Source organism: Cuculus canorus, chromosome 1, assembly GCF_017976375.1.
Source record: "Cuculus canorus isolate bCucCan1 chromosome 1, bCucCan1.pri, whole genome shotgun sequence".
Classification (NCBI taxonomy): Eukaryota; Metazoa; Chordata; class Aves; order Cuculiformes; family Cuculidae; genus Cuculus; species Cuculus canorus.
Window position 1 is genome coordinate 176857430 of NC_071401.1, and position 18351 is coordinate 176875780.

Below are 18351 nucleotides of genomic sequence, written 5' to 3' on the forward strand. Positions count from 1 at the left end.
TTGAATTTCTTGGTGGTTTATCATTGTACCTTTTTACTTTTTGTGTCAGCATGAATTTCCACATTAACTTGGAAGAATCTTATACATATAAGATGACTGTAAAGCTGTTTTTGAAGTGCATGAGAACATATCAGGAATTCAAGATTTTGATATTCTTATGTAGTCATTTGAATAAAGGAACAAGACCTAAAGATGTATTCAGCATCCAGTAGCTTTTATAGACAGCAAAGAACTCTATACAGCATTTTTGAAAATAGGACCACTGGGTAAGATATCTTAAAGGAAGCTGAATGTTTTAGAAAATGTCCAGACCCAGATTAAGAGCAGTAAGCTATTATATGTTGTTTTTTCTGTGCCTAAAATATGAAGTAGGTTTTGCTTGACTTACAAATTTTATTTTATTTGTCAACTGTGCAGCACTGTCGCCATGGAATTTGTGTGAGCAGAGAAATGGAGACACGTCCTGTAGATGGAGAATGGGGACCATGGGGACCTTATAGCTCATGTTCAAGAACTTGTGGAGGTGGAATCAAGAGCAGCACCAGGCTGTGTAATAGACCAGAGTATGTTTTAAATTGTTTTACAACAGTGCTTAATGAAGATCTTACAACATAATGCATTGGTTCAAAACAAATTGAAGGCATTGTGGGTTACACAAATTAGTTCAAAGTGCCAATACAGAATCCGCTTATTTCAGCTATGGTTGAAAAGAGAGAAGTCTACAACCTCTAATACACAGATAACTTTGGGATTACTCTTGTCTCATAATTATGTCATTCATATTTATAGATATTTCTAAAGGCTTATTTTGGCAGTCTATTTTTATGTCTAGCTTTACTCTGTATGCTGAAGGTTTCTTTAGACATTGAGATGCTTTCTTTGGAGTAAAGTCTGCAAAAAGAAATGCATATATATATTCCCTGGCAATCATTTTAGTGAAACACTTGATTTGCTTTGATTTAAGTCCCCTTCACACTGTGACCACCAGGAATGCCCACAAGGAACACTGGTTACAGCAGAGTCATTTACAACTTACCTTTACAATGAGAAACTTCTGTTTACTGAATAATTCTATGTGGTTTTCATTTTCTGTAATAAAAGTCAATGAGAACTTTACCCTTAACTTCTCCAGGAGAACCATAGCTGCATCTTGGGTAGTTTCAGGGCTTTTCTAGAAAGTTATGTCATCTTGATATTATCAGTGGGATAAATGAACTTCAAACTACTGCAGGTTATTTTGTTTTCTCTGAGTAAGAGGCAGTAGATTTCCAGTAGATATGTATCTGTCAGTCTGTAGTAACTGGTAGTATCAATATACTATTGATTTATTATTTTTTTCGTCCCCAAGATTATGAATTATTGTGTAGCAGGGTTTATAAAAGTTAGGAAATGTATTTTAGACATTACAGTAAATGGTGTGTTTTCCACAACTTTCCATTTTTATTTCTTTTGATCTCTAAACTGAAACCAGTATTAGGACTACAGATTTTTCAGCTCCTAATTCTGTCTCCTTTCGTTGTCACTCTGTGAAATAATAATTTCAAATTACTGAGGCCGGTGCTGCTTCTGTAATAATAGGGCTGCTGTCTTAGCTAAATTGATAAAACTGTTAAAGGTCATAATGCTTTTCTGCAGGCAGAATAATTATGACTGGAAGAGACATAAAAATGTAACAGACATTATGAACAGCAGTTTCTTGATGACTACATACCTCGACAGTAGCATCTTACACGATCTTTTTATTTTCTTCACTTGGGTATAAATGTATGCACAGCACAACAGAAAATATGAATTTGGGGGGGGAAGTCAGTAGCTATGGCAGAATGCTGCGTTAGGATTTTTTTTCTTTAAATTGGTGGCTCGAGACATTTACAATGAAAAAGAATGATTTTAGAAACTGTGTGTGTTCTGCATTTCCTTGTTTCTTAGACCAAGAAATGGAGGAAAGTACTGTGTTGGCCGCAGGATGAAATTTCGATCGTGTAATACTGATTCATGTCCAAAAGGCAAAAAAGATTTCCGGGAGCAACAGTGCTCTGAATTTGATGGCAAACACTTTAATATCAATGGTCTTACGTCTGCTGTTCGCTGGCTTCCCAAATACAGTGGTAGTAAGTAATTATACATTTTTTCAGTTAATGAAATAAAAATGTTACTTTAATTGAAGTTTTAAAACAAGACAAGAAACCTGTTGGATTTTCTTTCCAGTTTCTATGAAAGATCGCTGTAAACTTTTTTGCCGAGTTTCTGGAACAACTTCCTACTATCAGCTGAAGGACAGAGTTGCTGATGGTACTCCCTGTGGACCAGAAACCAATGACCTCTGTGTTCAAGGCTTATGCAGGGTATTTAAATCTAAACTTATTAATTATTAAAATCAATTTTAACAGATGGTAAAAGTGGATATTAAATATTTATTCTAATAACCACTATTGAAAATATGTGAAGCAAGATGTTTTGAATTTACTGAACTTCATTTTAATCCCTACCAAATTAAAGATCTGGAAATGGAGGTAATTAAGTGAAGAACGTACAGTGTGAGAGTTAATATTGACCAAGTAAGCAGATAGAAAATGATCCAAAATTGACATTAAATGTACATGCTGTGTATTTATTGCTGTAATATTTCTGCTATCAAAGAATTTCAAATGGTAGAAAATCCAAGGGTAGATAGATTATGTATTTATTATTTCATTGCAAAATCAGGAGGGACTAATCCTTGAAACGGATAATTTCAGCATTCTTTACTTAATATCAGTTATGTAAACGCCACAAGATTTTGTTGGGAGAAGCAAGGTGCTATGTTATAACAACTGAAGACTTTTTTTTGTCAAGTTCAGAGTGTTTTGCCAATTGCAGTGAAACAGTCAATTTGGGATAAGGAGAAAATACAGCCTTTTTTATACTGTGGAATCAAGATGAAGAACAAAATGCCAGAAAGTCGTCCTGTTTATCATAATTTTTAAAAAAGGAAGTTTAAGTAAAGATACATAAATGAAAATTGTGCTTATGCCAGTTTGACCAACATTGTGTGTGTGTATTCCTTTGCTTCTTTTGCAGTAATGACAGACTTTAAAAGAATTGATGACCGTGTACACATGCATAGTGCTTTTAGGATTTTAAGACTTCCTAATGTAATTATAATTTGAGTTTTTATACACTATGTTGATTTTCTTTGTACAAAATCTTTTTATACTTTTATGTATTCTTATATGGTTTTTGATGTATTAAGTGTATTTTGATTATACATTCTTAGTACAATAGCACTATTGTGTTTTGACTTTAAATCATGGCACCCAAAAAAACTAAAAGGCTTTTCCTGAATTACCAAGGAAGAGCAGTTACATAGAGTGAATAAGAACATTTTTGGGGAGTGGGAAGCTGGTGTTGTTTTGATTTTTTTCCATTGGGCTGAGTGATGCAGAGCTATTCTATTTTAATATTTATTTTTTTCTAGCAAGCAGGCTGTGATCATGTTTTGAATTCCAAGGCAAGGCGAGACAAATGTGGAATCTGTGGTGGTGATAATTCTTCATGTAAGACTCTTACAGGTACTTTCAACAGTGCTCGTTATGGTATGTTTTGGTTTTGTTTTGTTTTTTTTCTGTTTTTTTTTTTTTTAAACTTGATGCTCATTTCAGTATGGTTTAGAAAAAGCACTTTCGAAGGAAGAAAGCTTCCTGCTTTGCACTTTGCTTTCGCTTGTCTGACACCATGCAGCTGAAGGACTTACTCCAATATCTCCTTTCGATTATGTAATGGGATAGCAAGAAGTCTGTGGTGTGAGCAGCTGAGGAGGTTCCTTTTTTCCTAGAGGGGAAATGATAGCCTGTGAATTGTGAGCCTTCTCTTTCCAGAGAACATGGGCAGCAACATTTGTATGTTCCTCTTCATTGGCATGTGGTGAATGAAAAACTTCTGACTAACCCTGGTAATTTCTATTTCTTTCTCTTAGTTTCTCTAATAGAATAACCGATAGTTCTTCTATATGTATTCCTTTCTGGGAAATACGGAGAGGCTATTGTATGCGTTCAGCAGTGCAGTTTCATAGTTAGAGCATAGTTCATAAGGACGGAAGTCTTCATGTTATATCTGATTCCTAAAGGCTCTTTCATGCTGCATCACTGGTTAAGAGAAAACACAGGCAAAGTGAAAATGATACCTGGAGAACTGCCAAATAGGATCTTCATGGAACAAAGGAATTGCTGGTTGAAGAGGAAAATGTGCCCAGTATCCTGTTGAAATTTTTTTCCTGGTAGAGGGCTTGCAGCAAGCAAAAGTGCTAAAAATCTTAAAGGTTGGATACAGCTACCATTCCCATAGAGACACAAGTAACTTTACTTGTGTCTGTCCTGAGAAATTGGAAGAAGACACAACCAGCTATTAGAGACTGGATTTCTGAACATGCGGTCAAAGCACTGGAGGAAAAGAATGTATTGTTTTGGTAATTCTGGAGTGTAAAGGACTGCCAGTTGTTTTGTTTTCCACCACTATGAAAGATTTTTTTGCTTATTGGTAGCACAGGAATTCTGTTACAAATATGTTTGATAGAAGTGACCATTACATTAAAACTGCCATTTATACAATTATGGTTAGCAGTATTCCCCACTGCTGTTTATCAGCTTTCATTGTCACAGACATATTTGCTTCCAAATGAAGCTGGAGGAAAAAAACCACATTTTGGGATGAGGAAAACCTTGATTTGTTATGTTGGTTTTATACTGAGTGTTTCAAATTATGTTTGAATTCTTGGAATTCTAGCATATAAAAGATTATACTGAATAATAGTACTGGACAGTGTGTTTAAATATTTAGGATTATCACTCGAGTGTGCACAGGTAGGAGTGCAGCAATGCAAACAAGAGGTTGTAGCTAGCTGATCGCTACAGCATCAGTGTCTGTATGGGGGCCTATGACATCTCAAGGCTAATGACTTAAAACATCGTCTGAGGAAATGTTCTTCTTCAAAAAAATTCTTAGGATCACAAGATAAGTAAGCCAAAGTCTAAATGCTTCATCTTTTTCTTTTAACTTCACCTAGTGCCTTGCCTTACCAACATAAGTCATTTTGTTAAGGCAGAATTTTGAATTAGACAATAGCAACCCGTGGTACATGCTTATATTCATAGAGTTATAAAATTGTCATTAAGAGTTTAAGCAGTAGTGAAACCATCTTCAGAAATTCATTACTTGAAATACTAATTTACTTAGCTCCCAATATAGTAAATGGTAATCTAATTGTGTACACATAATTATTATTATTGCGTCAAATTAGAGTATCTGAGGATTTCCTGGAAAACGGTGATTCTTGGTGCCTCTCAGTGCCTTAGTATGGGATGTATTCTCCTGTGTATCCTTCACAACATACTACGTGGTTTTGTTTATAGTTTCCTCCCATATTTTGTCTTGTGTAATGCTACTACCACAAAGTCTTGGGCAACTGAGATGAGGGCCTTTGAGTGTGTTTTGGGTTTCTTTTCAATATGTTGAAAGATTGACTGAACGTTGTGTTTATACAGAGCATGCAGCATGTCAAGTTTGCAGTTGCAGTGCTGCCCCCAGCTGGTAAATCTGATGGACTTCTGATAAGTTTAAATGTTCATTTAAATGCACGACACGGTTATAATAGATTAAAAGCACCGTGAAGTTAATGAATTATGAAATTGAAAAGGGTATTTAGATTCAAATTTTTACCCACAGTTAGTCACTCACCTCTAAAGTTAAATCACGGCAAGACTGTTAAACACAGATGAATAAGTGGAAAACTTAGCAGATGTTATATTAATGCTTCAGATTGCATGTTTGTGCTTATGATTTGTTTCCAATGTTTTCCATACTCAGATTTCTTAGACATAAGAATCTTTTTGAATTTTTGATCTAGCATCCATGAGAAACAGCTTTTTTTTCTTTGTTTGCTTTAGCCTGTACTTATGTGCAGAGTGACAGTTCTAAAACGTAGAGCTCAATGCATCTTATTTTGTTAACTTACAACAAGGCTACCATAATAGTAGTTGAAGGTATTAGAAGAAATATAACTCATTTGTGAAGCATTTGTATTTTGAAGGGAGCACACTAGGGTAGCATTTTCAGTAGGAGAATGTGGGTCAAGCATGGTTAGTTTACTAGATCCATCTACCTATGTGAATGGCCTGCAATACTGCAATATTTGAGTATTTAGGACTCGTTCTCTAGAGTGCTGTCATACAATACTTTTGCGAGACAGAGAAAAACTAACCCAATTGTGTAACCAGAGAGTGGGGGTATTCGTAATAAGTAAATTTGTATAAGAGTTTTGTGGTTAAATTGTGAGTAGCCACAGTGTTTCTTGAGTCTTACTTGATATACTGGACTGCTTCCTAGCGTTGCGTGGCTCTGTGGAGACTTTCGGTAGATTGAACTCAAGTTATTGGTTAAGTATTGAACTCATTTCTGAACACAGGAATGAATTTTAATGCGATGTGAAAATAGAAGTTGAGTTCAAATGATTAAAAAAAAGAACAACAAAGCAAAACATAACAACAATAATTTAATATACATGAAGATATTCACATTTCCTTCCTAAAACATGAGGTCATTCAGCATAAGGTCACTGGTGCACTGTAGGTTTTTGTCAATAAAACTAGTTAAAAGTATGTTCATACTTACTAGTATTTGACTATTTTATATATATATAATTAATTTGTGAAAATTTACATTGCAGGTTACAATGTTGTAGTAAATATTCCCAGAGGAGCAACAAACATTGATATTCAGCAGCACAGCTACTCAGGGAAACCAGAAGATGACAACTACCTTGGTAAAAGACTCCTATGTATAGCATTGATGGATAGTTTTTCTGCTCTTGCCAGAGATCTGCTCTAGATGTATATTATCCAAAGTCTGATAAAGTTTTTAGAGCAAATATCTCACAGGACACACATCCTTCAGTCCCTGATGCTAGCTGCCATTTCAAATGTAGTAGTGCCTGAATAGTATACCTTTACTAAAAATTTTACTTTATTATTGTCATTTAATTTTTGTTATTAATCTTGATTATTGTAAATAGATCATTATTTTAAATTATTAGTATTATAAATGCTTAATTATTTAGTTTATTTTTACTTCAAAATTTACTTCTAAAAGCCACTTAACTAAAAGTAGCTCTTGCAAATACAAGGATGGGGGCTGTAGAATAGGTCAGAAAAACCAATAATTATTGCTTCCTTCCACAGTTGCAAAACTTAACCAAATCTAAAAGTGGTGATTGCAGCCAACCCTTCAGCGGAACAAATATTTTTAAAGTAGTGTTGTTTAATGTAGAGAAAATCCATGACAACTGCTTAGGTGAAAGTTACTGACAGTTAGGATTGAATTCATACGTTAGAAACTGTTTGGGAAAACTTGAAAGTATTACACATGCACTAACATAAAGCTAAGTGTTGATAAGAAGATATATTATTACGAGTTTTTATTGGTAGAACCTTTTAATTTAATAGATGCTTTATTTCCAATATTTTATTTTACTTGTAGCTTTATCTGATATTCATGGAAATTTTATCTTGAATGGAAATTTTGTTGTAAGCATGTCAAAAAGAGAAATCAATATACAAGGAGCCATTTTTGAGTACAGTGGTTCAAACAGTACGATAGAACGAATTAACAGCACTGATAGAGTCGAAGAAGAGCTAACCTTACAGGTGCATGTTTACTTTTTTCATAAGTTTGAAAATTTGCTACATGATCGTTATGTTCATAATTTTATGTTCAAATTCACTGAAAAACAGGTATTGTTTTATTTCAATTAAGGTTTTGTGTGTAGGGAATTTATACAGCCCTGATGTGCGTTATTCATTCAATATCCCAATAGAAGACAGAAGCGATCTGTTTACGTGGAATCCTTATGGACCCTGGCAAGACTGCAGCAGGATGTGCCAAGGTAACGTGAATTCTTTTGTCACCAGAACCGAAGACCCAGTGGCGTTTAGGAAGGGACTGGTGTTAAGTACTCAGGTTTTTCACCCTGGCTTGTAGGAAGGAGACTCAGCACTCTCAGTAGACCTTAGATGTACAGAGGCTTTAAGGGCAGAACGGATTCTGGTTTTGGTTTGCTGTTTTCAGTATTTATGTATTATATTTCTATATTCAAAATTACAGTTGTATTCCTTTCTTTTGTAGCCATAGTAGTGATTTATAAAAAAAAGGAAGGTAAATCGAGTACAGTGCCTCCTCAGAAAAAAGTATTGTTTATCTACTAATATGTATTAGGCTTTGTTATATCCTATTTCCAGATGATCACAGATGTGTCTAGTTAATCTTTCATATATCTATACATATATATATATATGTATGTATATATTTGGGTATTTTGGTTATCTGCTACATAAAGTGAATGTATTTAAAGATATATTTTATGATTGTTAAAGTGTTATTCTATAGGCCATTCCAGCGTAAAAATAAAACGACGGTATCTATGAAGAGCGTGTGTGTGTGTATATATATATATAAAGTGTATGTACACAAGTTTTTTTTGATAGATACTCTTAGTAGTAGGAGCTAGAAATGCTTGTAGATACGTTATGGTGAGTTTCTTCTGGTTTTGAGTCAAGCTTTAGGCATGCCATATGTGCTAGAGAAGCAGAGATCCGTCAAGGGTGGTACATCTCCCAGCACTCCAGATCTTTTAGATACCCTGTGACCAAATTTTCTACTTCCTTAAGGAAGAGGATCACAACCTCTAGATTAACACGGTGGTTTGAAAATTTGGTAATTAGCAAAGGAGAGATGTGATGTGTTTGGAATACTTCGCCTGAGAAGTAAATGAACTGTTGCACTTCTGCAGTTTCCATGAAGTTGATATCCTCATGAGACCATTGCGGTACAGCTGGGAGATGGCAGGGATGACTGGAACAATATTGTTCTCTACCTGGAATGTAGTCAGCTGCTCAAAGCAGCATGTTTGTGAGGAATCTGTTGTATGCAACAATTAGTGTTAACAGGGTATTTCAGTTAAATTCCTAAGTGGTTAATGGAATGTATTACTGCAAAAAGACACTCTTATTTTAGCCCTTTATTTGCCTTTTGTTTTTGTTTTTGTTTCTTTTTAAGGTGTTCGAAGAAGAAGGATGATATGCATACGTAAAAGTGATCATGTGATAGTGTCTGATCAGAGATGTGAACTTATACCTGCTGTGCCAGATGTCTTTGAGAAATGTAATACCGAGTGTGAATTAAGGTAAAAAGAGGTTCCTAAATGGTGAAGCTATTCTGAACTTACATATTCTTGTTATTAGAGTTTGAAACAAAGTAATTAAGATTGCTTTATCCTCTGCCCCTCCACCCCTATCTTCCTTATCCCTCTTGTCATTTCCTTTTTTCATCAAATCTATTGGTATATTGGATTTATACATTATGTTTACACCTCTAAATCTAAATAGAGCTAGTGTACTTCTCTGGTTTTTATTGGTAAAATACAAAGTCTTTTTTAGGATTATGAATCTGTTCTATATATCCTGGTGCAAAAACTTGTATTGCTGAACAGAATACTTTTTTTCACCTGACTTGTATCCGCACCTAGAACTAATCTGAAGCAGACTTGGTTTTGCACTCCAAGAAAGCCTACACTGAAATATTCAGAAGATGAACAGTTAGAATTCTAGGTCATGTTTTTCAATGTCACCTAGGAGATTAAGACAAAAGATCCTTTATAGTAAAAAAAATGTTTTTAAGCTTATGAGTCAAATTCTTTTGTGTTGCTTTGAAAATTCCAGTCATGAGATAGATTTTTATCTGCTCCCTAAAATGCAGATCTGTATTTACATGACAGTCGGTGATATGTTCTGGGTGCTTTATTCGCTGTGGTTTTGTTTTTTAAAACGTTGTTAGCTTTCTATAACAGTTTATCCTCGTAGGTGGCACAACTTTGGCAAAAGTGACTGCACATCAAAGTGTGGCCCAGGGTATCGGTCTATAGAGATCCACTGCATGAAGTACTCTATTTCTAAAGGACTCAGTGTTCCAGTGGATGATAAGTACTGTGCTGATCAGCAGAAACCACCAACCAGAGAGCCCTGTCATGGTGACTGTATGTCAACAAGTTGGCACTACACAGAATGGTCAGAGGTACAAATTCAAAACCTTATAGTTGTACCATTATAGTTCTGGTTAGCGTTCATATCAAATTTTTATCAATTTATATCAATTTTTTTTAGTTTAAGTAACTAAAAGAAAATAACACTTGACAAATGCGAATTTGTAGGAGGAGTTATAACTAATCTTTATATTTTGGCAACTTCCTCGTATTTTTGAAAGGGTGGCTAAATTGTTGGCGGCTTAGTTTTGGAAGTCAGCAGAGAAGATCTGTTGCTTACAGGTGTATATTTTATTTACAGTCTTAATAATTTAGTTCTGAGAAAAAGAATAAGTACAATTCCAGCTTGAATCCTCATTAGAGTTTTGTCTTGGAACTACTGAACAAAGTACCAGATTTCTGTCATGTGAACCCATTAGCAGTCTGTGAATTAAATGTAGGATACGTTTGTCTAGCACAATGATTAATGTCTTTCACCTTTATACTGACAATGTATTTTGACTTGGTTTTGTGTTGTGTTTTCTGTCTGATAATATTATCTATACACCACAGTGTTCCAGGAGCTGTGAAAGAGGTGTCAGAACCAGAGAAGCTTTTTGTATGAACAGTTTGGGTCGTCATCTTCCAGACAGAGAATGCCAAGAGCTTCCAAGAGTTGTAACACAGAGTTGTAATGAATTCTTATGCCCAAGCTGGTCTGTTAGTGAGTGGAGTGAGGTAATGAACCACATAACACTTAAGACAACTTTAGTCCTGGTCATGAATGTTAGCATAAGCTGCTTTAAATGTTTGGTATTTATTTGGGCCATTTTGGGGTAGACGATACTAACCATTTGGAAGTCCTAGGATTTGGCTTGTATACATCCCAGATGTACAAATAACATGAGAACTTCTGAAAAACACACCTAGAATTTATTTTGCTCTGAAATTTCATTATGTTAAGAGGAGATAGTGAAGCTGCTTAAAGTACATCTGTCTACAGTAACAGGCATACCTGCCTTTTTTTAATGAAGCAATGAGAACCATCCAGGCAACAAAATTATATCCGTTTTTATAGACTACATAGCTATAAAAGATTCACCAATAGTTTAACCATTTTTCTTGTGAAAGCTGTGATATGTGCACTCATATTTTAATGGAAATAAATTATCTGTACATTGCTCTTGTAGTCTTGTAGCTTTAAAAACTTCATAATGATTCGTTTGTATTAGCATTTGGGTTGATGTTTACAGGAAATGGAGAGTTATTAATAGAGATATTCTTGGTGGACTACATACATTCTTGAAATATTGTTGTTATTTATGTGATCTTTAAAATCCAACAAATTACTAAAAGAAAATGAAGTCATTAATGCAGATTCATGTCTTTACAAAATTGATGACTAATAATTTTACAGTGTCCTGTGACATGTGGCAAAGGAATGAAGCATCGTCAAGTGTGGTGCCATCTTAATGATGAACAACTGAGAGATGATTTCTGTAATCCAGATGATCGACCAGAATCAATAATACCATGTGAACTTCATGAATGTGCATCTTGGCAAGTAGGGCCTTGGGGATCAGTGAGTACATAAAAATTCCTGGCTTCTTGATTCCTGGTTCAGGCTCTGAATGATCACAAACTAATACCTTTTACGCATTTAATAGAATGATAGACTGTTTAGGGTTGGAAGGGACTTTAAAGATCATCTAGTTCCAACCCTCCCGCCGTAGGCAGAGACACTTCCCATCAGACCAGGCTGCCCAAGGCCCCATCCAACCTGGCCTTGAACACCTCCAGGGATGGGGCAGCCACAATTTCCCTGGGCAACCTGTGCCATTGCCTCACCATTCTCTTGGTGAAGAAATTCCTCATGTCCAGTCTAAATCTGCCCCTCTCCAGTTTATACCCATTGTCCCTGGTCCTGTCACTACAAGGTTTTGTGAACAGTCCCTCCCCAGCATTCTTGTAGCCCCTTCAGGTGCTGGAAAGTTGGTATAAGGTCTCCTCAGAGCCTTCTCTTCTCCAGGCTAAACAACTCTAACTCTCTCAGCCTGTCCTCATATGGGAGGTGCTGGATCCTAGGCAGTTACTTTAGTTGAATTGATTTGTATGTTTATTTGCTCCTATTGGCCACCTAATTGGTAATTTAGGAACAACCACGTATAAGTTAAATGCCCAAAATAGTCATTGACCCAATAGTATCAAAGATGCTTTTACACAAAGGTGTTTTTTTAATTAAGATCATAGAGGTGTGTATGCTAATAATAGCCGGCCAAAAAAATAGTATTTTTTTGTTATGTTTTGTTTTGACCTTCTGTGATAAAAGATCTGCTATCTCTTTATGTGAAAGTGCTGTTGAAAAATATGTGCCTGTTTGAAATGATGCTCATCTAATGTATACCAGAGTGGTTTCAAAATTCTGAGGGGGGGGAGAAAAAATTAGCTTGCAACAGAAAACTTTGTCTTTGTCACCAAATAGATGAGAAGTAATTAAGAAATATTAAAGTACTCAATTTCATAGAGGTTTCATAAGATCAAGTTACTTAAGCCAACAGAGCTGTTGGATTATTCTGTGTTTCTTGGATGCTAGTGAGAATTCATAACTGAAGAGCAAATTATATTTATTCTTTTACATATAACAAGTTGGTAAAATACAGGATAAATACATCTTTGGAAATTGAGTGTATAGAACTTTTGTATAGAACTATTCTCATGTAATGAAATAAAAAAAAAAATTCAGTCCCATGATATAATTCTTCTGAATAAAAAAAATACTGTGTATGGCCTTGCTGGAATAGCTTTTACGAGCATTTTATCAATCCATGTCACTGGAGTAGCACTTTCCATTGCAGTTTTTCCACTCTACCCTCTGGTAATAGCTATTGACAGCCTGGGTTTTTACCAGTATTTGTGCTTGAACCACAACATTTATAGGTTGGGATTTATGTAGTAATATTTTCAGGCATCTAACATTTTAGGTGCCTTTGGGTGTGCTCTTAGCAAATTCTGTAGTGAAGGGAACGATATTTAACTGCTGCAGTTAGTGATTCATTTGGAAGCTACTCCTTACTCCCTCCCACACATACTTTCTCTACCCCAGTTTTTATTGCTGAGCATGACATTACATAGCATGGATTGTCCCTTTGATCAGTTCAGGTCAGCTGTCCTGGCTATGTTCCCTGCCAGTCTCCTGCCCTCCAGTCTACTCACTGCAGGGGGCAGAAGGGACAAAAAGAAAAAGCCTTTATTCTACACAAGCACTGTTCAGCAATAGACAAAATATTGGTGTTTTATGGACAATGTTTAAGCACTCTGTGGGCTGCCATGAAGAAAGTTAACACCATCTCAGTAGTCATTCATTCTAGAATGAGTTTTAAAGTAGAAAATGTAATTAAAAATTAAATTTGTTTATAAATAGTGCCATTTCATGTGCATGAAATTGACTTTTAACAGTGTACTGTAACATGTGGACGTGGATACCAGATGCGTGCAGTCAAATGTGTTACTGGGACTTACAGAGTTATTTTGGATGATGACAGGGAATGTAATGCTGCTACTCGTCCCAGAGACAACCAAGTAAGTTAAAAAATACCTTTCTGTTAATTATATTTTTCGGTTAGAAGCATCTAAATGCAAGTGTTGTCTGCTGACTCTTTGAGGGAATTTGCAGGAAATGAGTTCTAAAAGGAGAAAAAAATACTGACGCTATCTGTTTTTTTTCCTGAACTTCAAATTTGGCCTGGGGAGTTAGAGTAAAAGAAGAGTAATTTGGAGATTGGAGGTTTATGAATTCGATATATGCTTGAAGAGGTGCAGAGGCCTTTGATTATTTGTGATGTGGGAGGTCCAGCAAGTGGAATGCTACGGGGAGGCTGCTTCCCATGATGTTTAGTAATAGCAACTAACTGTCTTGGTATTCTCTAAAATTCTGCTCACATATAGTTCTTAAAAGAATGATATGGAAAAAAGCTTTAGTTGTTTTAATAATACTAATTCAGAACTGTGTAGACATGTATTCTGATTTAATATGATATTGATATGGTTTTCCTTCTTGTCTCAGTTTACTTTATTTTTCAGAAGAAATGTTTTTAATACAGTTAGTGGGTTTACGTTTAACTAAAAGGAGCTGCTATCTTAGGTGCTGTGTATTAGTATGTTGATCTGATCACCAGATTGATACATCTCATTTTTATCCAGCTAAGCTGGTAATCACATACCTTCTTGAAGGCTTACTCTGCTTCTTGTCTCAAGGAGAAGAGGGGGAAAAAAAAGGATTCTGTAATCCAGAGTGAATCCATCACAAGTTACCAGCCTTCTGATGGCTTCTTTAATAAGATTTGAAAACATAAAAGCAGAGTAATTGATATAAATTTATTTCCACTTACAGGTGAAAACACTGAGTTTGAGTATGCTTTGTATTTTGAATTGTGGTACCACTTTGACTGTTGACTGAAACTGGGCAATTTTGTGTAGCTGAAGGCATAAAGGACAGGACGGCACAGCCACTGTCCTCACTCAGTTCTCCAGTACTGCGTGTGACTATGAAACAGGACATAGTAATGTCTATGCTTGCTGCTTCCAGCAAGTTACCCAACACAGTTCTTTCTCAAAGTGCAAATATTATTATTATTGCTAGTACAGTTTTAATGTCAAACAAATTTTCTTTGCTTCGATTTGAAGTGAAACAAACCAAAATAATTCAGTGAAAGACCTTTGAATAATGCCATGAAAAAGTTAGATGGTAGTTACTTGTTAATTAATGCTTTTAAAAATAAACCTAAATGGTTTATTGTAATGATAGGAGCCATTTGCTTTACATTTGGTTTTTCAAAACATATATTTTTAAAGCTATTTTTTTCTCTTATACCCGCAGGAATGTGAATTGCCCTCTTGTCCAGAAAATACAAAGTTATGGACTACGCTGCTTCCTCTTGTTCAAGTGGGGAAGGTGACTCAATGGAGATATGGATCATGGACCCCAGTATGTAATGCAATGGTGGTCATGTCTTGCAGAGCAGTGTTGTGTTCCTTCACCCTTTTTTTTCATAAAGCTCTCAATCTATTTTTCAGACTGAAATCTGCTTGGCCTAGATTTTAAAGGGATTCTAAAATTGTTTTTAAGAACCTGTTTCTTAAGTAGGAGAGAGACAATCCCAACAAATTCTGTGTTCTTTAAATCTAGCCAGGGAAAATAAGGAGGGGGAAAAAACAGGATTCTGGGACCTGGATTATGAACAAAATAGATTTCAAATGATTGAGAGTGTGTAAGGAAGTGCTTTTTTTTAAAAAATAATTGTTCCGTTTCCGAGTGTGGAGACATCTTTCATTGTAAAATATGGTTTAAGTATTTTATGTGAATAGCAATATTAAACTATTTGGGTCTTTAAAGGTAAAATTTTACATAATTTGTAAAATAAGCTTTATAAATTTTTTCTACATAAACTATTTAAGGGAAGAGTTTTTGATTTTGAATGTGCTGAAAATTAGTTCTAGTTGACAGATGTGAAAATATAAAATTATCTATGAAAATGTGGATGTGTCTTTTGATCCCTTGATAAATACAACTACATCCTTGCACAACTATTTTAACTAAATAGCCCTAAAGAGTGCATAGACTGAGGCTATTCAGAAACTCTTCACTAAATCCACCTTGAACTTCTTAGCTATAAAAGCGTCAGAAGGGGCTCAATGGAATATGCTAATGTAAACTAGAATGGCACATGGATTGTGAATATCAGTTTTTATTTTATCAGTTGATGTAAATATTGCATCACTGTATAATAAATAAAACGTTCTGAAAGTTACTCTTTAAGGTTTCTCTTGTTAATAAGTTTTAAATTGCTTTTGCAGCTGCATAATGATTCCATGCTATCATTGAAATTCTGCCTGTTCAGATACACTGAGTTGTTTCACAAGAATTAAGGCTGTGCAAATCAGTTCCAACCTAAATGGAGTTCTTAAGGCCTGGATCATAGAATAGTTCGGGTTGGAAGGGACCTTAAATATCATCCAGTTCCACCTCCCCCACCATGGGCAGGGACACCTCCCACCAGACCAGGCTGCCCAAGGCCCCATCCAACCTGGCCTTGAACATCTCTAGGGATGGGGCAGCCACAATTTCCTTGGGCAACCTGTGCCAGTGCCTCACCGTTCTCTTAGTGAAGAAATTCCTCCTTATGTCCGGTCTAAACCTGCCCCTCTCCAGTTTATACCCATTGCCCCTAAATCATCCAGCAATATTTCGCTTTTTCTCCTGAATGCATCAGTGTGAGATGGAATCTGGTTCTTGGTGTTTAATTCTAAAGTTGAGGTGATACTAAGCTGTGTTAGTATTTTAGATGCTTGCGTGATCTTGTTTTGGTCTCGTGAAGTGCGATGAGCTTGGATTGTTCTCTGACAGTGCTCTGCGTCCTGTGGGAAGGGTGATCGTGCTCGCTATGTGAGTTGTAGAGATGCATATGGAGGAATAGCAGATGATTCTTTCTGTGCTCATTTACCACGACCAGCCGAAATTTCAAGCTGCTTTAGCCCATGTGGAGAGTGGCAAGTTGGAAATTGGTCCCCTGTAAGTATTAATCATAACTTTTTTTTAATGGGTTAGAAATTGGGACTTAATATTTTGTGCAAGTGTGATTACTGAAATTGTATCCCTTGAAAAAAATCAAGTATATTTTTCTTATTGTCAAAGTAAATACCTTTGTTTATTAATTATCGATGTTCTGTTACAAATATTGGGTTTATTTTTGGTCAGTGCACAGTTACGTGTGATAGTGGAATAGTCACAAGGCAAGTTATCTGTATCAACTACCACCAACAAATCAACGAGAATTACTGTGATCCTGAAGGCCGACCTTCTAAAGAACAAGAATGTAATATGCCACCGTGTCCACCGGTTTATCGTGATATTTTGAAAATACATGACCAGCCAAGCCATTTTCCAGAAATAGGTTACGTTCCAATACACCATCCACAAGACAATATAAACCAGCGGAACCGTCCCTCTGTGGGGGGATATCAATGGAGAACTGGACCCTGGGGAGCAGTAAGATTATTTATTTTTTAAATATATTAATACGCTAACGTTTTTTGAAATGTTATTGCAGTACAGATTTGATCAAAAGTGAAACATTTATTTTAAAACTTCTTCTTATCATTGTTATTAAATAAAAATGTAATTTTTCTACAATTAAAACTTTAAGATCATTCTAAATAGCTGTAATTTTTATTTGCGAATTTCAGTTTTGAAACATTCAAAATAATAATTAAGTTGTTTTAACCAACATTTTTTACATTTTTCTGATACATGATGATACGTATATTTACATGTTTTGGTAGTGCTCTAGTACATGTGCAGGTGGATTTCACCGTCGAGTTGTAGTATGTCAAGATGAGGAAGGAAGAAGCGCTAGTTATTGTGATGAAGCAACAAAACCTCCAGAGTCAACACACTGTGATTCTGGACCCTGCCCGCGGTGGAACTATGGGAACTGGGGAGAAGTAAGATAATTTCAGTTTCAAAGGGAAATGTTATTTACCACATGAGCTTTGAAATAATAACAAATACTTGACTGTGAGGGGAAGTGAACACCGGTTTTTTACATGTTTTAAAGGAATGAGTTTCAACCTGTTTTTCTAAACTTTCTTTGATCAAATCCAGAACTCTAGTGTAAACATACATAGAGTAAATATTCATCCAGAAGAAGTAAGTATTATGTGAGACTAAGGATGTACAACATGTAATTGAGCATTGCAGTAGCACTTTGAATCTTGAGACATACAAAATTGTCTGTTACAAAAAGATTAATTGTATGCAGTAAAATATCAGTGTAATAGCTAGTCTAACAAAATGAGCACTAGAAGCTCTAAAGAAATGTTATTACATCAAATTTCATAGGTACTGCCTAGGAGATCTGCAAGTAGTAGTTTCTACTAGGTTGTAGTTACAAATTAGAAGTATTAAGATAGGATCATGCATCTAAAAGTTGTACCTGAGTTGGAATGTTTGGTGAAACATTATACATTGTTGGACAAAGAGTGGTTTCTCTGTGCCATGTAATGTCATATCTTGACTGTGCATTCTTGCTCAGCCACTACAGAAAGAGTTAAAGCTGGTTAGTTTGGCAGTCATTCTAAACTGGCCTCTTATGATTCCTGCCCTCTTTTCTTATTCTTGATGGATAAATGTCTGGAGTTGGGAAAAGAAGAAAAGTTGTTTGAATAACTATTTAGTTTTTCTTCTTTCTCCCTCATTTTGGCCCTGTCTAGCCATTTAGTTCTCAAGGCCAGTCTGAGTGTTGTTATTT

At 35.5% G+C, this 18351-nt stretch overlaps 1 protein-coding gene across 10 annotated transcripts in view; it reads left to right on the plus strand.

The window, feature by feature from the left end:
• ADAMTS20 (ADAM metallopeptidase with thrombospondin type 1 motif 20) overlaps positions 1-18351 on the plus strand; it is an 87418-nt gene that overhangs the window by 37207 nt on the left and 31860 nt on the right. For 7 of the 10 annotated variants that reach the window (XR_008448153.1, XM_054056067.1, XM_054056073.1 and 4 more), the window contains 16 exons: positions 418-563; positions 1930-2111; positions 2209-2345; positions 3458-3575; positions 6701-6796; positions 7510-7676; positions 7786-7915; positions 9085-9211; positions 9888-10098; positions 10619-10783; positions 11463-11627; positions 13502-13624; positions 14922-15029; positions 16449-16613; positions 16800-17090; positions 17384-17545. Coding sequence is in view for 9 of the 10 variants with exons in the window: in XM_054056067.1 (XP_053912042.1) it covers positions 418-563; positions 1930-2111; positions 2209-2345; positions 3458-3575; positions 6701-6796; positions 7510-7676; positions 7786-7915; positions 9085-9211; positions 9888-10098; positions 10619-10783; positions 11463-11627; positions 13502-13624; positions 14922-15029; positions 16449-16613; positions 16800-17090; positions 17384-17545 (2493 nt within the window). In the remaining variant the exon portion in view is untranslated. The remainder of the gene's footprint in view (positions 1-417; positions 564-1929; positions 2112-2208; positions 2346-3457; positions 3576-6700; positions 6797-7509; positions 7677-7785; positions 7916-9084; positions 9212-9887; positions 10099-10618; positions 10784-11462; positions 11628-13501; positions 13625-14921; positions 15030-16448; positions 16614-16799; positions 17091-17383; positions 17546-18351) is intronic. The other 3 variants (XM_054056068.1, XM_054056069.1, XM_054056075.1) reach the window with 3 other exon arrangements.